The sequence below is a fragment of the Panulirus ornatus genome, chromosome 11 (genome assembly GCF_036320965.1).
Source record: "Panulirus ornatus isolate Po-2019 chromosome 11, ASM3632096v1, whole genome shotgun sequence".
NCBI lineage: Eukaryota > Metazoa > Arthropoda > Malacostraca > Decapoda > Palinuridae > Panulirus > Panulirus ornatus.
Genome location: NC_092234.1, coordinates 49354873 through 49377358, shown reverse-complemented (window position 1 = coordinate 49377358; position 22486 = coordinate 49354873). Strand labels below are relative to the sequence as shown.

The 22486-nt window shown below is 39.2% G+C and overlaps 2 protein-coding genes and 1 long non-coding RNA gene across 9 annotated transcripts in view; 2 read left to right on the top strand and 1 right to left on the bottom strand.

The window, feature by feature from the left end:
• The window catches only part of LOC139751498 (coronin-1A-like), a 126619-nt gene extending 117233 nt beyond the window's left edge, over nucleotides 1–9386 (top strand). For all 7 annotated transcript variants that reach the window (XM_071666958.1, XM_071666959.1, XM_071666960.1 and 4 more), the window contains one exon: nucleotides 5375–9386. In XM_071666958.1, coding sequence (XP_071523059.1) covers nucleotides 5375–5500 — 126 coding nt within the window. In that variant the 3' untranslated portion in view covers nucleotides 5501–9386. The remainder of the gene's footprint in view (nucleotides 1–5374) is intronic.
• The window catches only part of LOC139751501 (uncharacterized), a 62334-nt gene that overhangs the window by 5938 nt on the left and 33910 nt on the right, over nucleotides 1–22486 (bottom strand). The gene's annotated exons all lie outside the window — the stretch shown is intronic.
• Nucleotides 21565–22486, top strand: part of LOC139751500 (uncharacterized) — a 28837-nt gene continuing 27915 nt past the window's right edge. The window contains 1 exon segment of the mRNA XM_071666963.1: nucleotides 21565–21664. The gene's annotated coding sequence lies outside the window, so the exon portion shown is untranslated.

The following is a 22486-nucleotide window of genomic DNA, read 5'->3' as shown; positions in this document are numbered from 1 at the left end:
CTGCTGAATTTTTAAGCCTAAACATACAGGAAGGTGTGAGGTGTGCTTCAGATAAAGTGAAATGGAGCAATGCAATATACAGAACATGGGGTGATATGCTGTCAGTAGGCTAAACTAGGACATGTAAAGGGGTCAGGTCTGTTTCTGTTTCCCACAAGGGTGATAGAGAGAGAGATTGTTACTTGATTCCACCTTTTAAGATTACATTCTAAATGAAGAGTTACTTTTGGTGAGGTTGTAGTGAAGTACAATCTCACTTTAGAGTCAATTTTTTCCTTAGTAGTGATTGTAACACAGCCTTGAAACTTCTGAAATAACGAGAGAGAGAGAGAGAGAGAGAGAGAGAGAGAGAGAGAGAGAGAGAGAGAGAGAGAGAGAGAGAGAGAGAGAGAATAGTCCTCAGTTCACCCCACAAGGTCACAAGCACACATCACCACCATATATTTTGACCTGTGCTCCCACCCAGTGGACATGGATGGCTTCCTAAGTATTGCAAGAGCCCCACAGAAGGGGATCCTGGGGCAGGAAAGTAAGCTAAGATGAGGTGCAGGTAAGTCTATTGTTAAACAACTGCATTTTGCTCTGATGCCAAAGATTCTTCTGTTTTGAGCAGTCACCTCAATCGTTACCTACTAAGACTGGGACAGGTCAAGCTTTACAGTAAGTCCAAAGCAATCAGACTTGTCAACCCTCATAATCTAACCAACAACTTTTATAATTTTTTATTATGCTGCACCATTCATGGTTTTTCTTTGGTATATATTCACTTTCTGCTTCTAAAAATTGGTTACTCCCATGTCCCCTCTACCGGCTAAGAAAAGAAGCATTTAGTTAACCTTTTTCTCTCATCTTTTCACTCTGCTGGCCCAGATAGCTGTCTTTTCTTTTTGCCCAACCCACATGTGGGCTGTTGGTATTCAATCTAGGAGAATACATTCTCTCTATCTTGCTCAACACTTGACAACACACAACTAATTTGCTCTTCATAACTTTGGATTTTCATGCGGAGAGAAATGTGCTTATCTTGCACCTTGGCAAAATCTCTCTGTAAGTACACTCTCTCTACTGCTTCACCTCTGAATAGGTTTCATCTCATGTATTTCTAAACAACAAAAACCTGACCTGTTTTAAAGAGGCAAGGTTTACATTATGTCAAACCCTTTTGACTATTTCAATTTTTTTTTTCATTCAAGCCCTGGATTGATTAGAGCCTCTTAAAAAAGGAGTGACTATAATTTGTTTGGGCACCACTGACAGAAATTGTCTTGTCCGTGAAAATTAAGTTCATGCTGTGCTTGTAAATTAGGAAGTTTTTATTTAAGATCAGGATGAGGGGGTTTTGTTTCAATGAACTTTATTAATTGATACTTGATAATCACTGTTAGTTAACTCTGGTCTTTTACAAATTAACAAGTAGCTGGCTTCTAAACAAGAGCATATTCTGTGAGCTTTTTCATAACAGCACTTGATTCTGATAAATACTGTCTTAAAAGGATTTGGATTTTGTCACTGAAAAAATTTGTAATGAAAAAAATGGAGATTTCATGTGTAACGTAGTACGCCCATTTAAGTTTTACTTCAGATAAATCTTTTCTTTCATAACTGTTTGTGCTTCCTGCACATGTGAGGTAGAGCATCATTTGCTCTCATCCATTCTCTAGCTGTTACACGTAATGCACTGAAGACACCACCCCCCTCTACAACCAGACCCCACATATCTTTGTGGCTTCCTTTGGCTGTTTTATATGCCCTTGTTCAGTCCACTGACATGCGTCATCTCCTGTATACCATCTCATTCCAATTTACTCGACCCCATGCACACCTTTCACCTTCCTGCTTGTTCAGGTCCTAAACACTCAAAAACCTTATTCACCCATCCTTCTATCTTCAATTTGGTCTCCTCCTTTTCTGCTCCAATTCTGACACATATCCTCTTTGTCAACCCCTCCTCACTCATTCACTCCATATACATATACATAAATATAAAGTGTGGTTCAGAAAGCAGAAGAGGATGTGTTGAAATGGTTTGGACATACGGAGAGAAAGAGTGTGAGGAAAGGCTGTCGAAGAGGATATATGTATCAGAGGTGAAGGAAACAAGAACTGGGAGACCAAATTGGAGATGGAAGGATGGAGAGAAAAAGATTCTGAGCAATTGGGGCCTGAACATGCAGGAGGGTGATAGGCATGCACAAAATAGAGTGAATTGGAACAATGTGGTATACTGGGGTCAATGTTTTCAAGACTGAACTAGGGCACGTGAAACGTCCAGGGTAAACCATGGAAAGGTCTGTGGGGCCTAGGCCTGGATAGGCAACTGTGGCGTCTGTGCACTACACGTGACAGCTAGAGAAAGAGTGTGAGTGGATGTGGCCTTTCTTCGTCTGTTTCCCGGTGCTACCTCGCCAATGCATGGGGGGTGATTGTGTGTGGGGGAAGAGAAGAAAATGTATATGCTATCTTATTTTTTCTTTTCCTTCATGCATTTGTGCTGCTTCCTGCAGGATGGGAATTGATGATGGCGAGCAAGTATGAATATATTTATGTATATATCCCCAGGAATAGGGTAGAAAGAATACTTCCCATGTATTCCCTGTGTGTCGTAAAAGGCAACTAAAAGGGACGGAGCGGGGGTCTGGAAATCCTCCCCTTCTGTTTTTTAATTTTCCAAAAGAAGGAACAGAGAAGGGGGCCAAGTGGGGATATTCCTCTAAGGCTCGGTCCTTTGTTCTTAACACTACCTCGCTAACTTTTTTTTTATTTTGCTTTGTCACTGTCTCCTGCATTAGCGAGGTAGCGCAATGAAACAGACGAAAGAATGGCCCAACCCACCCACATACACATGTATATACATATACGTTCACACACGCAAAATATACATACCAATACATCTCATCGTATACATATATATACACACACAGACATATACATATATACACATGTACATAATTCATACTGTCTGCCTTTACTCATTCCCATCGCCGCCCCGTCACACATGAAATAACAACCCCCTCCCCTCTCATGTGTGCGAGGTAGCGTTAGGAAAAGACAACAAAGGCCACATTTGTTCACACTCAGTCTCTAGCTGTCATGTAGGAAAAGAAAACAAAGGCCACATTTGTTCACACTCAGTCGCTAGCTGTCATGTAATAATGCACCGAAACCACAGCTCCCTTTCCACATCCAGGCCCCACAGAACTTTCCATGGTTTACCCCAGATGCTTCATATGCCCTGGTTCAATCCAGTGACAGCACGTTGACCACGGTATACCACATTGTTCCAATTCACTCTATTCCTTGCACGCCTTTCACCCTCCTGCATGTTCAGGCCCCGATCACACAAAATCTTTTTCACTCCATCTTTCCACTTCCAATTTGGTCTCCCACTTCTCATTCCTTCCACCTCTGACACATATATCCTCTTGGTCAATCTTTCCTCACTCATTCTCTCCATATGACCAAACCATTTCAAAACACCCTCTTCTGCTCTCTCAACCACACTCTTTTTATTACCACACATCTCTCTTACCCTATTATTACTTACTCGATCAAACCACCTCACACCACATATTGTCCTCAAACATCTCATTTCCAGCACATCCACCCTCGTCCGCATAACTCTATCCATAGCCCACGCCTCACAACCATACAACATTGTTGGAACCACTATTCCTTCAAACATACCCATTTTTGCTTTCCAAGATAATGTTCTCGACTTCCACACATTCTTCAAGGCCCCCAGAAGTTTCGCCCCCTCCCCCACCCTATGATTTACTTCTGCTTCCATGGTTCCATCTGCTGCCAAATCCACTCCAGATATCTATATATATATACACACGAATATAATGCACATGAGCACGCACTTTCATTGAACATACAAACTTCCAACAGCCAGGCTTGAACCCAGGACCCCTGCGTAACAGGCAGGAGTGCTACAGCTAGGCTATGATCCATTGCTGGTGCTATCCCACCCCACAGGAAACAGCATTTGTACCCCCTGCTTCAGTGAGGTAGTGCCAGGAAAACAGACAAAAAAGGCCACATTTGTTCAAACTCAGTCTCTAGCTGTCATGTGAAGACTATAGTAATTAGAATAGGAATTAAATTAAATAATAATTATTCCATCAATATAGAACTTAGAAAAATTGAATGTTAAAACATATGATGGTAACACTGTCCACAATTAATCTATGATAGCAGTGGCTATCATAGATTAATTGTGGATAGGGGATAGGGGATTAAGAATACTTCCCACGTATTCCCTGCGTGTCGTAGAAGGCGACTAAAAGGGGAGGGAGCGGGGGAGCTGGAAATCCTCCCCTCTCATTTTTTTTTTTTTTTTTTTTTTTTCCAAAAGAAGGAACAGAGGGGGCCAGGTGAGGATATTCCAAAAAAGGCCCAGTCCTCTGTTCCTAACGCTACCTCGCTAACGCGGGAAATGGTGAATAGTTTAAAAGAAAGAAGCAGTGGCATAGCATCTAGTCTATGGATTTTACAAGGCTAAACTGACTCATATTTATCAAATTATGTAAGAGGTAAATATTTATACAAAGAGAATTTGTATATGCATGAGGACTGATTATTTATAATTATATACCACTTCAACAACTAATGTCCTTCGTGACATGGATGGAGAGGAAACTTAATTTTGAGGTCTAGATGGTTAAGATCATTGAAATTATGGATGTATGAGGAGAACTGAAAGCTTTACAGCTTTGTTTATGTATTTTCAGCAGGTCACGTCTTTGTGCTTGATTTATACAGCTTATTTATCTGACTTTTGTACAGACATAAATTACTTGTATGTTAAATTTTTTGTTGCTGCTATTAACTTCATCCTTCTGTTGATACATGAGGTCTTTATATGCTGGAATTTCGTTGTGTGTTACTATAAGTGTAAGCTATCTTTGTTTTTTAGAATAGTAGTAGTTTGGATATGAATTAGCATGTATTTTTATTGTAGTTAATTGTAATGCTGATATGATATACTGTTTTGCATTGCAGTATAGTTTTGAATCGGCTGAATATGACTTTGGTTGCAAAAACCCAAAGATTGTTCGTTTTGATGTCTACATCTAAAGTACTACTTTACGGAGCTTTCCTCCTTTAGTATATGTAATAGGGTTTTATGATTTGTAAATTTTTGGTGTAAAATATAATAAAGTTACAGATTTAATTTTCATTCATTATAGTGTATCATGAAAGAAGTATTTTAAGTTCTCATGAATATCACACAAATTTTAGATTGCTTGTTTAGTGTTGCATACATTTTGATTTGTTCATCGTGTATCCTTATTTTATTTATTATTACAGCCACAAAAGTATTTTACTTCCAGTATCATTCTGATTTCTAATACATTAACTGTGTTTGCAGCTTCGTAGAGCATACACTGCCCAGTGTGAAGAACTCAAGCTCCTTAGACGTCAACTTATCATCAAAGATCGACGAATTCATGAATTGGAAGACCAGTTAAACCAACTGAAACCTCATCATAAGTAGGTTTTTCTTATCCACATCAGAAGAGAAAATTCAAAGCTCAAAGATCATTGTAATCCCTACATTTGCTTGAGGATCTTCTGTACTGTCATAGCTTGAATACGAACTCACTTATGGGTGCTTGGACGTAGGTGTTACCATACACAAAGATTTTAGAGTCTTCTTAGTATCTTTTCAAAGACAAATTCTAGTACATGTTTAATTGTCATATAAGATTTTCTTGTATGAGCTATGAAAGTCTATTTTGTTTATTCATGAGAAAATAATGACTTAGAAACATTTAGATATTATAACGAGAGAGGATGAAAGACCCTGGCTAGAAGATATTATATGCATGGAGTTGACAATTGACATGCAAGTCACTGGTTATGAGACTTATTTATTGAACGTGATGTACTGTAAATGTAAAGCGTTGAAGTGTCACAGTTGACCTATAGATTGGTTACATGGGGAGAAAGTTAATACGAGACATCAAAAAAAAGCTTAATTTGATATATATAAGGACTAATGAAGCCGAGCTGATGTTTTCATATCAGATTCTAATTATGCATATATCATATTTTGAAGTTATGCATATTTCTTGGTTTACATAAATGTATTAGTGATGTATTGGTGATTTATGCCAATGAACACCGAATTGGACAAACGTCAGATTTTTTAAGATTAGCACTGCAAGTCCTGGATGACTGAGGTCTTGATAACATCCAGATAGCCAGTGTGCAATATGCAAAGTTGTGATAGGGTAATTTATTCAACCTGTGAATACTGTAATGATATCTATCAAGGCACCTGACCTTTGGATTGTTTAAAATCGAACCTCTCACTTGAGTTTGTCTTGCATATACTTGAGCAAATAACATTTTTGCTGAATTGAAAAAATGTTATAGGATTGTTGTTTTTGCTGTACTGAGAAAATATAATAGGATTGTAGTCTAGTTACCATCTTTAGTTTACTTGTATATTGATTTGAAGATTTCACACATAACAGCTCACTTTGGTGTCGATTTTAGCATTCTTTAGGGGATTAAACTTCACGCATTTTCATTGTTTTGGACAGCCTTGCTGCAGCAGTTGTTAATATTGTCATGCACTTATGCACATACAGATAGGCTTGAATTGAATTGTCCACTTTGTAAGGTATCACGGAAAATCTTTGGTTCTATTTTCATTCTGTATCAAATTCATTGATTAAATCCACATAGGACTTGTAAATCCTGTTAATTAAACCAGTGCTTAAGTGACTATGCCAGTGTTTAAGATATTTCAGGAATCCACACTAGATAGTCAAAGGTAGGTACAATCAGGAGGTGGAAATGTCTCAAGCCTGTCTATAAAATTAGAAGACAGTTATTACTTTATTGACAAAAACCTCCAGCACTGCCCCATACAGTAAATGAAAGATGACATATTAAACATCATCTTTTTTATCCTGAGGTTTAATGTAGATAATGCCATCAGATTTTGTACAGTGAAGCATGTTGATAGCATGTGATACTCAAGTAATCTGATTTGTATATATACATACGTATATATTAAATAGATTAATTACCAAGGTTTAAAGAAATAATCACATTTTGTCATTTACAATAGGCTGAGTACAGTTTTGTGAGAAGCAGACTTTTGTGCATAATGTGCCATATTTAGCCACTGCTGCTATCATTGTTGACAACAATTTGAAGGGGAACATGTAATGAATGAGTAGATAGGTCACTAAAGGTCACGTAACCCAGTGAGACAATAGCAGGGCTTTTGGAACTTTGCCAAGGTTTTATTAGAGGTGATATATCTGACATCTGACAAGCTGTACCAAATCTCTATTAAAATCATTGGTTGCAGACTGTAATAAGATTAATTAGAATATGCAATCCTATATTCATAAATTTTGCTGGACCAAGCTTTTTGTTCCATACTAGGAATTCCAGTGCGCATTCCAATTTCATACTTTTTCAAAATTTCGGTTAGCCTGTGATACCTGAAAAATATTTATTTTCACTGCCAAAAATTTTATACTGTCTTCTTGTGATAGGAATCATCACCAAAGAGGTAATGCCAACATACTTCCTTACTAATCTCATTTAGCATGTAACAGGAACAGGAATTTCACACTACTTCATTGCATCACATATGCCTATTTTTCTGTTCAGTAGAAGAGAGAGATGAGCTGTATCTGAATGCTATGTAAAAGTAAAATGGCCTGATTATGTCACGTGCTCCATTCATATGTAGCAGATTGAACAGGCAACTAATATATGTTGTATCCCTTATGTGGCATACTTTGCCATTGTAGTTTTAGTATATATTGTTATTATTCTAAGCAAGGAGTGTGTAGAAAACCCCTTTTTTATTTTTTATAATTCGTAAATAATTTCTAAAGTGTCTCTGCTAACTCATGATCATGTTCAGATAATCAGTGTCATACTCTTACATAGATCTTGGTTCCTTAAAGCTCTGATGCTTATGGAATATTGTATTTAGTTCAGTATTTTTTATCTTACAATCTTAGGTTTTTGTTTTTGTGAAACCTTTGCAAGTTTTGTCATCTCTTTTCCTGTGAGTATTCTTGGGTGTTCCTTATGGGAATATCCAAGGTGGGCAAGGGTTCATTTTATTTTTTATTTCTTTCCTGATTCCTGTAATTTTTGTTGATCATCCTTGAGTCATTTTGAGATGTGATAACTTCTGACACTGGGATCAGTACTGTTGATCACATTCAGTAATTTATTAGGTCCAAGTTTGTTCCCCGAGATCTCAGAAATTAACACATCAGTTGAATTTCTCAGTAATGAGGCTACAGTGTTTGGACAATAAAATGTAAATTCATTTATCCTCCTGTTGTAGAACCATACCCTCCTGTTTGTGCACAATAGACAGTTTTGTTCCTGTTGGTTTTCTTGATGTGTAATTAAGCAAAGTTTCAATACACTTATTAATACATATTAATCCTAGTGAATTCAGTGCAGAATTCTCGTAACTAGTGTTCCACGAGGGCCTCAAATTTCAGTACAACTCATAACACTTGTGTTCATTCCCGAGAGATCTAGTTCATTAAATATGCTACTTTTGATAGATTGTGAAACTATGATTTTTCATATGTTGAAAATATTACATAGTTGTGTTATGCAGTTGATGCATCTAATTTTTTAATGCTTTGAATTTTTTTTGTCTAGATTCTTAATGGAAGATTTGTGGCAAGACTTGTCAAACGTTACATAAGCAATGAAGAACTTAGGCGTTGTGAAAGGCGTAATTTGGAGCAAAGATTTGCATTAATTTTTTAAGCAAGTTCACAACCAGAATTTCTTGTCACAGAACTGCCAGTTTTGAATGCCTAGTACTGAAAGGTGCCGGCAATAAATATTTTTTTATTTTCCTATTGTGTAAAAACTTTGTGTTTTTTGGGTAAAATATTTCTTACTCAAAGATTAGGAACAATGTGATATAACACTAATTGTAATAATCATTTACAGTGAAAGTTAGACTTTTAATTATGTTGGTTTGTGGTTAGTAAAATGAATATGTGAATTTTTAGTTGGTCCGAGAATTGATGTTATAATATCTAATGATCCAAGTGCAGCTTTTAAATGTCAGGGCCATTTCTGTAACTTGAAATGGTGGTAAATCATGACCTATATTAAATATTCCTGTGTAATTTTTGGCACATATGTGAATTAATGAAACTTCATTAGTGTAGGAAAACTTGCAATAATGTATCTTGCAGTGATTGAGTTATTGAAGGAAATATCTTTCTGTAGAAAAATATAAAGAAACATGGCCCAGACATAGACTGAGCGCAGCTCTGATTACTTGCCTTCAATAGTATTATAAACTGAAATGAGGTTTTGTTACATTGTCCTCCTTATGTGCAAAAGAAATAAATGGTTGTAATGCTGCTGATATTTTAGTTGCCTGAATATTATGATATTATCACTGCATCTGTACAGTTTACTAATGAGGTAAAATAAGGGAAAATATGCCATTTCAATTTAAATGAAATGATAAAGCAATTACATGGTAACATGTAATCAATTCAAGCTTTATGGGTCATTACTAAGTCAGTAATTTTTCTTTTCAAGCTTGTTCACAATATCTTCAATTGACATGTAAGTATCAAGAACAGAGGAAAATTGGCTTTGTGTGTTTATGTCCGCTCTAGCTACCATGTATAATGCACCAAAACTAAAGGCTAAAATACACACCCAAGCCTCAAAACCATTCTGGGATTTCACCAGACCACTTTTTCATCTTATGAGGACCATTTCCTAGGGGAAAAAAATTTAAGATGAGGAGTACTGTTCTATGTGAACAGCCCACCTCCCATCTTTTTAAAACATCACACCAAAGCAGCCCACACATAAACCACTACTCATTTATTATCTGTCCGTAAGACCACTAACATACTTGTGGAGAAGTGCTAGTCTGCTGAGAAGTAGGGATCCATACTACCTTTATGTAAAAGGTGGAAAAAAGTTTGAGGTCTGAGTAATCTATTACATGTTTGTTGCTTTTTTACTGCCAAATGCTTGAACTTGGGACCAATGACAAACCCAAGATTATCAATTAGCAAGCTGTTTCGTGGGTCCCCCTGAAAAACACTCCCAAGTTCATGCTCACAATTTGTTTTGTCCCATTAAAGCATTCTTTCGTTTACAATTCTTGAAAACCTGTAAGAATCTATGGGAAATCAATAAGATTTTTAAGGTGTACAAGAATCTACGGAAAATTGATAAGATCTTCAAGGTACTAATCTAATAACACAAGTGATCTGTTGTGTCAAACTTTCTTACCACTCGCTTAAATTTGTTCATGAAACACCTATTAAATATATTCACTTTTATATACTGCTGGTGTCCACTGTTAATATCCACAGGGACTCAAGAAATCAGCCACTGCTGCAGAGACCAACTCAGTACAAAATGATCTGTGAAATTCAATGTAACTTTTTCCTTGAGATGAACTTTGCCTGACAATCCTGTCTTCTGCCTGGAATAAACTGACTAATCCAAACTGCAGCCGTGGAAAAGCAAAATTCTTGGACTAATTAAGGCAGCATGTAACATGACGTTACATAAGGCTCCATGTAACTGACGTTCCAGTATTATTGGCCCACAAGGTTGGAGTTGCTGGTTTTGACTTAAAGTTACAAAAATAAGCATGCAGATTCTGACAGTTAATTAGATTTTGAGACACATGCAGTTACAGGAACTGGCATTTTAGGAAGGGTAAACTAGGGAGTGTAATGTGTGCAAGAAAAACCTAAAGGGTGTTGGAAAAATGAACTAGAACAAATTGAGAGGTGTCAGATCATACTTGCTTAAGGGTAATGAAGGTTATGCAAAGGAAGGAGTGGAAAGTTTCATGAAATGCAGGTGGTGTGAACAAGAAGTTATTACAAATATGTAAGTTCTACCTTACCACATAAAGATTTCAAGTGCAATATTTAAAGTGACTAACAATCTGTCATCTATGATGGGAACCATGTAATATATAATTGGCCAAATCTCACCTTTTAAAAAACAACAGTTGTTTACATAAAGCTACTTCTTTGAACGATTACTCCTGTAAGGAATACTGCCATCTTATCTTAGGTAGTTCTTGCTTTACGCACTACCTTGGCAGAGTAAATTCATATGTTATGTTATCAGAGTAACTTTCCTTATGTGATAACAAAACTTGACCCACATTCTCGATGCCATTCTGTTGGTACTCCATCCTCTTTCTGAGGGACATTACCTTGGTTTCTGCTCCTTGGAGCTGGCTGGCTCCTCGCATGCCACCACCATTAGCTATGTTGTGCAATGCTAAGCCTTGCATTGCATGATTGCTGTATGCCTGTTGGCAGCATATGGATGAGCCACATTGTTATCTATTCTTCACTCAGCTTTGGAGCTCTTTTGACCTCTCCATGTTTTCGTAACAACAATGACCTTTATCTCTCTTTAGGGTAAGTTTTCCATATTTTTTAAAAAACACCTCAATCACTCTTCTCTCTCTCTCTCTCTCTCTCTCTCTCTCTCTCACAAACCATTTTTGATACATTTAAGGTGTCTGTCTGTCTGTGACCAAAGTCTTTTCCATAAAGAGCCGTAACCTAAGGAGACTGAGGATACTTGACTGAACAGTTGAGGAAGTTATTACCATGGGGTTCATTCTCATGGCCGACATGAAGGAATGGCTAAAATACAGATGAAGAATAATGAATAGGTATATCTGTTTCTGGTGAAAATGATGATAGTGAATGGTTACAAGGAATATGTACATCAAGGGGTATGAGCATTTAAAATATAAACGTTCAACATGATGATCATATAAACAATACATACATCGAATTTCAGAAAAACGAGGAATGGTGCAAGTATGACTAAAAATGTAGTCGTAAAGGGCGACTAAAAGGGGAGGGGGCCCCCCCTGGATCACCAGTTAAACCCAAACATTATAAAAGTTGAAAGCCTATTGTTATAATCCCTAAGTCTGGCTATGTTCGAAATTCATGGCATATTTGTTGGCGTTCATTCATACCAAAGCTGTACCCAGAGGGCAAGGATACAGTATGTATGAACGAGTTAATGTACTGCTGGCAAACACACAAAAATAGAAGAACCCAAATCCTGATGTTATTACAATATTCAAACACAAATCGTAATCACTTACGTAGTCAGTTAATGGAGACGCAGGCTAACAAGAATGACAATTATAAAGTGTCAAAGATATAAAAGAGAATTCTAGTGATGATTCCAAAGGAAACCATTCTTAAAAACACTCAAATCAACTCGTGGTCGACTCTTTGAAGAGCCATCCAGCTGCAGTCCAATCTTAAGAGACAAAGCCTTGACCCAGGTGGGTGGGGGGAACAAGAGTTATATCAGCTCCTTCCCTGGAGATGCTGCTGTCTCTTACTACATGAAAGGAAGAAGACGAAGAGGAAAGGGTTTCTTTTGCTGAAAACCTTCTGAATATACAACAGGTGTAAATGTAAAATTCCCGACTTCACCAACTGTAAAACAAAACCCTGATTTCTTCATATAAAACAAGATATATCGTAAATCATATGTGAATATCATCCTAAATGGTCACATCTTGGCAAATGGCCTGAAATAATTTAATGTTTTACCGAATGTACACTGAGTATCTTTTTTTTTTTTTTTAGCATAACACAGTAACTTGATATATACTGCTTCCGTCCATACTTGTACATCATTACATGTTACAGACGTTCAAAAAATACTGGGTAAGACTGAGGTTGGGTCAATATTCACTTGCTTTGGATACTTACATTATTCTATATAATGTACCCAAATCATACCGTATCTGCCTACCTCAATGATAAGTCCGTACACTTTAAACGAATGAATAATATATATATATATATATATATATATATATATATATATATATATATATATATATATATATACATATTTTTTTTTTTGTCGCTGTCTCCCGCATTTGCGAGGTAGCGCAAGGAAACAGACGAAAGAAATGGCCCAACCCACCCCCATACACATGTATATACATACACGTCCACACACGCAAATATACATACCTACACAGCTTTCCATGGTTTATCCCAGACGCTTCACATGCCCTGATTCAATCCACTGACAGCACGTCAACCCCGGTATACCACATCTATCCAATTCACTCTATTCCTTGCTCTCCTTTCACCCTCCTGCATGTTCAGGCCCCGATCACACAAAATCTTTTTCACTCCATCTTTCCACCTCCAATTTGGTCTCCCACTTCTCCTCGTTCCCTCCACCTCCGACACATATATCCTCTTGGTCAATCTTTCCTCGCTCATTCTCTCCATGTGCCCAAGCCATTTCAAAACACCCTCTTCTGCTCTCTCAACCACGCTCTTTTTATTTCCACACATCTCTCTTACCCTTACGTTACTTACTCCATCAAACCACCTCACACCACACATTGTCCTCAAACATCTCATTTCCAGCACATCCACCCTCCTGCGCACAACTCTATCCATAGCCCATGCCTCGCAACCATACAAAATTGTTGGAACCACTATTCCTTCAAACATACCCATTTTTGCTTTCCGAGATAATGTTCTCGACTTCCACACATTCTTCAAGGCTCCCAGGATTTTCGCCCCCTCCCCCACCCTATGATCCACTTCCGCTTCCATGGTTCCATCCGTTGCCAGATCCACTCCCAGATATCTAAAACACTTTACTTCCTCCAGTTTTTCTCCATTCAAACTTACCTCCCAATTGACTTGACCCTCAACCCTAATGTACCTAATAACCTTGCTCTTATTCACATTTACTCTTAACTTTCTTCTTTCACACACTTTACCAAACTCAGTCACCAGCTTCTGCAGTTTCTCACATGAATCAGCCACCAGCGCTGTATCATCAGCGAACAACAACTGACTCACTTCCCTAGCTCTCTCATCCACAACAGACTTCATACTTGCCCCTCTTTCCAAAACTCTTGCATTTACCTCCCTAACAACCCCATCCATAAACAAATTAAACAACCATGGAGACATCACACACCCCTGCCGCAAACCTACATTCACTGAGAACCAATCACTTTCCTCTCTTCCTACACGTACACATGCCTTACATCCTCGATAAAAACTTTTCACTGCTTCTAACAACTTGCCTCCCACACCATATATTCTTAATACCTTCTACAGAGCATCTCTATCAACTCTATCATATGCCTTCTCCAGATCCATAAATGCTACATACAAATCCATTTGCTTTTCTAAGTATTTCTCACATACATTCTTCAAAGCAAACACCTTATCCACACATCCTCTACCACTTCTGAAACCACACTGCTCTTCCCCAATCTGATGCTCTGTACATGCCTTCACCCTCTCAATCAATATCCTCCCATATAATTTACCAGGAATACTCAACAAACTTATACCTCTGAAATTTGAGCACTCACTCTTATATCCTTTGCCTTTGTACAATGGCACTATGCATGCATTCCGCCAATCCTCAGGCACCTCACCATGAGTCATACATACATTAAATAACCTTACCAACCAGTCAATAATACAGTCACCCCCTTTATATATATATATATATATATATATATATATATATATATATATATATATATATCTTTTTTTTTTTTCTTTTTATACTTTGTCGCTGTCTCCCGCGTTTGCAAGGTAGCGCAAGGAAACAGACGAAAGAAATGGCCCCCCCCCCCCATACACATGTATATACATACGTCCACACACGCAAATATACATACCTACACAGCTTTCCATGGTTTACCCCAGACGCTTCACATGCCTTGATTCAATCCACTGACAGCACGTCAACCCCGGTATACCACATCGCTCCAATTCACTCTATTCCTTGCCCTCCTTTCACCCTCCTGCATGTTCAGGCCCCGATCACAAAAAAACTTTTTCACTCCATCTTTCCACCTCCAATTTGGTCTCCCTCTTCTCCTTGCTCCCTCCACCTCCGACACATATATCCTCTTGGTCAATCTTTCCTCACTCATCCTCTCCATGTGCCCAAACCACTTCAAAACACCCTCTTCTGCTCTCTCAACCACGCTCTTTTTATTTCCACACATCTCTCTTACCCTTACGTTACTCACTCGATCAAACCACCTCACACCACACATTGTCCTCAAACATCTCATTTCCAGCACATCCATCCTCCTGCGCACAACTCTATCCATAGCCCACGCCTCGCAACCATACAACATTGTTGGAACCACTATTCCTTCAAACATACCCATTTTTGCTTTCCGAGATAATGTTCTCGACTTCCACACATTCTTCAAGGCCCCCAGAATTTTCGCCCCCTCCCCCACCCTATGATCCACTTCCGCTTCCATGGTTCCATCCGCTGCCAGATCCACTCCCAGGTATCTAAAACACTTCACTTCTTCCAGTTTTTCTCCATTCAAACTCACCTCCCGATTGACTTGACCCTCAACCCTACTGTACCTAATAACCTTGCTCTTATTCACATTTACTCTTAACTTTCTTAACTTTCTATATATATATATATATATATATATATATATATATATATATATATATATATATATATATATATATATATATATATACACACTAGCTTAAGCCAGGTATCCTTTTGATAAATCAAAACAAAGGTGGATGAACGGCTGCGTTGACTATGGGCTGAGCGCCGCGACTTGGATTCGAACATATGCGCTCGACCCTGGGCGGACCGTAAAAGCGTCACGGTCAAGAACGCTAACCGCTACACCAAGAAGGTATATATATATATATATATATATATATATATATATATATATATATATATATATATATATATATATATATATAATTTGGGTATGATCACCTTCACACTATCTATGTCAGTAAATCATCACATACTTTTTCAGTGATGAACAGTGACCACTAAGGGCCCGAGTTACTGCATGTATGTATTGGTTTACACCCAGTGTGCCATTACTGGCACACGACTGCTCTGTATGTGTGGGTGTGTGTGTGTGGATGGAAGGTGCCACCACTGGCACAAGGTGGTTCGAGTGTAAATCCCAAATCATATGAGTGATCAACCAAGGGAGACTGATGTGAAAACGCAATTTTCCCAAAAAATCTAAAAATAAATATGGAAATTCGATAATCGAGACATGCACACATGTATGTATATATGTATATATGGTCAAACAACTGCTTCACTGACACTTGACCTTTCTCAACACCCCCCGTCACAATTAACCTTGATCTTCACCCTACAAAAGCATATCCTCGTATCAATAATCATTTAATCAATTAATCCCATGGCGGAAACGATTCTCCTGCACAGACAGACAGACAGACAGACGAACGGACAGAGTAGTTCGGTAATCTATACCCTTTAATTACATGAGGGACCTTCATTACCGGATGAAAACGACCTTTTATCCCAAATTAACTTCATCCAACACACACACACACACACACACACACACACACACACACACACACACACAAATCCTATGGTAAGAGCGATGGATGAGTAGAATAAACTGGAGAAGGCCACAGAAAAACACGTACAGCATACAATACGCACACCATTCACAAGTTTCAAGTTTAATGTATGACTGAAGAGGATGATGGTCTACAGATGATGGGGCCCAGTGTTGGAAAAAAATAAAACTGTACGGTACACACACACACACACACACACACACAGACACAGACACACACAACACACAGACACACACACACACAGGCGGATCTCGTGAGCGCCTACCATGTAAGCTGGCTCTCCGCCCTACAAACACGTAGCGCAGCTGCTCAACCTACCTACACCCACAGCTGACGACGCGCACTTCCCACAATTATGTGTCATCTGCCCCTCAACTTTCCCTTCGTTCCTGATATCATCAACACAACACAACCCTCCCACACCCCCACACACAACACATACGTTTGTGTTCAGCGGCTGTGACTAACTGCACAATGTGAAAGCATTACTTTATCTACCATTAAATGTTTCCTTCCAGCCATTATATATATATATATATATATATATATATATATATATATATATATATATATATATATATATTAGTTTTCGTTATAAGAAAAAAAATGTTCTTAATAGCGTCTGGTTTAAATAATGAAAATAACGTAATTTCAGAATATACTTCGTTTAACCTTCTGTTATCTCAACAGATAATGCTCTACTTTGGGTTATAAACGATAATATATTAATTAACCATACATGTAATAAATAATTAATGTGATCTTATTACCTTCGGGGGGCTCCCCTGCAGAATCAGGTAAATATGCAAGAAAAAATGATAAAAAATAGTCATTTTTCTTTTATATGACAAGACACGACAGCTTGGTATAGCATAGTACCACAGGGGGGCACCCCTTAGCCTTATAGAGCATAGTACCACAGGGGAGGGGTCACACACCCCCTAGCCTTATACAGCACAGCACCTTAATTAAGGTGAAAACAATACCTTCATTCAGGTGAAAACAATACCTTCATTCAGGTGAAAACAATACCATCATTCAGGTGAAAACAATACCATCATTCAGGTGAAAACAATACCTTCATTCAGGTGAAAACACCACCTTCATTCAGGTGAAAACAATACCTTCATTCAGGTGAAAACAATACCTTCATTCAGGTGAAAACAATACCTTCATTCAGGTGCAAACAATACCATCATTCAGGTGAAAACAATACCTTCATTCAGGTGAAAACAATACCTTCATTCAGGTGAAAACAATACCTTCATTCAGGTGAAAACAATACCTTCATTCAGGTGAAAACAATACCTTCATTCAGGTGCAAACAATACATTAATTCAGGTGAAAACAATACCTTCATTCAGGTGAAAACAATACCTTCATTCAGGTGAAAACAATACCTTCATTCAGGTGAAAACAATACATTCATTCAGGTGAAAACACCTTCATTCAGGTGAAAACAATACCTTCATTCAGATGAAAGCAGTACTTTCATCATTCAGGTGAAAATGAATAACTACATGATACAATCTTCTAACAGTTCCACAGTTCACATGAAGCAGGCGACGGTGCTGTGGTCTCTCTCTTTCCCCCCCACCTACACAACTTTACCAAAATGTATTTCGTTACATCTGTAAACTTCCATTTTCTCGGACAACCCACCCACCACTGTGGTGAAACACCATCCCGCTTTTCTTAAGGGGAGACTTACTTGAAAAACTGAACCTTATAAAGTGATTTCGACCCTATTGTCCTTACAAACAGACAGAGGAAACATATTACTCCTATCGAGACAGAGAGAAAAAGAAAAAAAAAAAAAAAAAAAAAAAAAAATATATATATATATATATATATATATATATATATATATATATATATATATATATATATATATATATATAGTATAATAATACAAAGTATAATAAAAAAAAAATATATATATATATATATTGTCAGGAATCTGGGTCAGTTTTGTTTCCTATTCGGTTACACGTAATTGCCTTCATCACTGAGACTGGAACATGAATATTGTGTAGCTCAGCGCCGACGGAGGGCTCGCGACCCAACCCGGTTACCCAGGTGAAAACCCCCCCACCCACGCAACCCCATACACCACCTCTCTCCTGGAAACCCCTTCATGATCTCCCCCCCCCTCTGGAAACCCCCTCGCGACACCCCCCCACCTTTAAACCTCCCCTTATGATCCCTTTTGGAAACACCAATATAGTATTATCTACCACTATAGTGGGTCACACCACACCAGCCCGATCCGCTGGGTGACACCAGCCTTCTATAAACATACTGGGTGACACCGCACCCTCATTCTGGGTGACACGCCCCCACGTACTGGGTGACACAAGTCCTACATTCTGGGTGACACGTCCTACATTCTGGGTGACACGTCCTACATACTGGGTGACACGTCCTACATACTGGGTGATACGTTCCACATACTGGGTGATACGTTCCACATACTGGGTGACAAGTCCTACATACTGGGTGACAAGTCCTACATACTGGGTGACACGTCCTACATACTGGGTGACAAGTCCTACATACTGGGTGACACGTCCTACATACTGGGTGATACGTTCCACATACTGGGCAATAACGCTCCGTCACTGGGTGACACGCCCCACATACTGGGTGACACCGCTGTCAAACTGGGTGACGCTCCACATACTGGGTAATACACTATGTCACTGGGTGACACGACCCACATACTGGGTGACCGACCGAAACATTGGGTGACATCGTAATGTCATCCTAGGTGACACACCTAACATACTGGGTTACACCGGTCATACTGGGTGACACCAGCCCGTCATACTGGGTGACACCAGCCCGTCATACTGGGTGACACCAGCCCGTCATACTGGGTGACACCAGCCCGTCATACTGGGTGACACCAGCCCGTCATACTGGGTAACACCAGCCCGTCATACTGGGTGACACCAGTTCGTCATACTGGGTGACACCAGCCCGTCATACTGGGTGACATCAGCCCGTCATACCGGGTGACACCAGTTCGTCATACTGGGTGACACCAGCCCGTCATACTGGGTGACATCAGCCCGTCATACTGGGTGACATCAGCCCGTCATACTGGGTGACACCAGCCCGTCATACTGGGTGACATCAGCCCGTCATACTGGGTGACACCAGCCCGTCATACCGGGTGACACCAGCCCGTCATACTGGGTGACACCAGCCCGTCATACTGGGTGACACCAGCCCGTCATACTGGGTTTACATTAGCGCAACACACACTCAAAAGCCTAAACTGGACCCAGGCTGTTATACACAATCTTCATACATTGTTACTCATGTCAAATCATTAATGAAATACACATCACTACATTGTTATTCATGTCAAATTATTAATGAAATACACATCACTACATTGTTATTCATGTCAAATCATTAATGAAATACACATTAATACAGTTATTCATGTAAAATTATTCATGAAATACACATTAATACATTGTTATTCATGTCGAATTATTAATGAAATACACATTAATACATTGTTATTCATGTCGAATTATTAATGAAATACACATTAATACATTGTTATTCATGTCGAATTATTAATGAAATACACAGACCTACGTGGCCAAAATTTAAGAAGGAAATCACCATGCAAAATACAATCACGTTTGAGGCTGACACAGAAGATCACCACCACGGGAGTTTTGCTCTGGCCTCCTTAGATTACTGTGGACAAGATTCTGTATATACAAATAAGTTAGTCAGTCACGTCGCTTCAAAATGACCAACCACTCCTCCTTTTTTTCTCCCCAGTGGCAGCTTGGGTAACCATTGTATGGGTTTGGAGACGTCAAGCAACATTATACACCCACTACCTTCCCACTGAGGTATGTAGTGCGTGACGCACCCAGTAAAAAACGCGCACAACAAGGAGGCCATACTTGTAAAAATCACAACCCTTGTAATGGGGGGAGAAGGAGGAGGAGGAGGAGGAGGTAGGAGGAGGAGGAAGAGGAGGTAGGAGGAGGAGGGGGAGGCGAAGGAGGAGGTATGAAGGAGGAGGTAGGAGGAGGAGGGGGAGGCGAAGGAGGAGGTATGAAGGAGAAGGAGGAGGAGGAGGTAGGAGGAAGGAGGTAAGAGGAGGAGGAGGAAGCGGAGGAGGGGACCACTGCGCCCTGTACCGCTCACTGGGGGAGGGAGGAAGATGGATGGGGTGTGGGGAGGGTGTGAGGTGGAGGGGAGGGAGCCCTACTCCAACCTAGGTGCTGTTTTTACCTCAGACTTCCGTCCCGGTGTGGTCCAGGTGGTGGAAGAGGAGGAGGAAGAGGAAGAGGAGACGCGAGAGTTTCATGCACCGTTCACACAACCACCCCTCCTCACTGACCATCTACCTCCGTCATACCACTACGACACGACCCACCACCGCCACAGTAACGCCACACCGGATGTCATTTAAGTCTCAAAGAACATCCCGGGATGTCGGTAAAATAAGAAAATATATATTTATATATATATTCCATCGAATTTTTGGAAGACCCAAGTCAGTTATACATACAACAGAGAGAGAGAGAGAGAGAGAGAGAGAGAGAGAGAGAGAGAGAGAGAGAGAGAGAGAGAGAGAGAGAGCATATTCGAAGATGGAAAAAAAATGCTATGGGGGAAAAGTTTGGTTATATATATATATATATATATATATATATATATATATATATATATATATATATATATATATATATATATAAAGAAGTTCCTATACAAAATCTGTGTTTGCGTGACCATTTTCCCTCCATCTTCCCCCCCCCCCCCCCCCCAGTTTTCTCGCGGGGGTAATGACTGTATTATATCCATATTTATGGACATCGTTACCGAACCATCTGCTACGAACAGATGGTCCAGATATTACTCTCAAATAACAGCAGAGCACTTCACAGTATGCTCAACTAAGGTCTGAATTTACAAAAAAAAAAAAAAAAAAAAATTTATTATCATAAACGCACCCCCCCCGTGGTCAAAACTCTCCGTTAAAGATGTACCCCCCCCCCCACATCACTCCGCCTCGCACGAGCCGTGACATAAGTACCCCCCTGACGGGAAGGAGGGATCCGGCCGGCCATGGTGGATCATTGTGGCTCGAGACGTCGAGGAGGAAGGTAGCACACCCAACTGTACGGCTCTCTTGAAACACTGATCCACTCTCGTTACAAACACACAGAGTAAGTACATGTCTTAACGTTATTAATTACGTCCAATTCCCATAATACTTTTGTATTTTCCCATTATGGTTGAATATTTTCCCATTATCAAATGGTTGAAATTACCTATTATAATTTACTTATACATAATTTCGACAATTTAGCATGAAGTTATTTTCTGCAATGCTTTTTATAAATAATGAACCAAAATTAAATAATATATATCTAAAACCATGACATAATTAACTCACACTGACTCGTAAATGAAATCTTGCTTGTCAAACCTTCATTAAAAGAAATGTATTACAAGAAAAAGTAAAACGGATCAGTTATTCAACACAAGTGATACACTCAAAGGGGATTAACTGTCATCAAAACATTAATCAACATATTTTACAAACTTATGCAAATGAGAGATGACATTATTAACCATGTTTCATGTTAACATGTCACTACACAACGAAATCGTACCGTACTTTAACAGCCAATTTGACAATGACTGAATAAATCACGAAGTTCTTCATTACATTTCAAACTTAATATGTAATCGTTCTCTCACAGAAAACGAACCATTTCAGCTGTAACGGAATGAATAGAACCATCGTTATATCCGAGAATCTAAATTTCTCTCTCTCTCTCTCTCTCTCTCTCTCTCTCTCTCTCTCTCTCTCTCTCTCTCTCTCTCTCTCTCTCTCTGCCCCAGGAGCCCCTCCTATCTTCTACAGAGCCCAGGAAGTTGGCTACGTCCACCGGGAGAGACCACAGCTCACAAAGTATTTTATAGTGATGGTACGTGTTTGTGTGTCTTGTGTGGGAAGAGTCCGGGGGTGGAGTGGGTGTTGT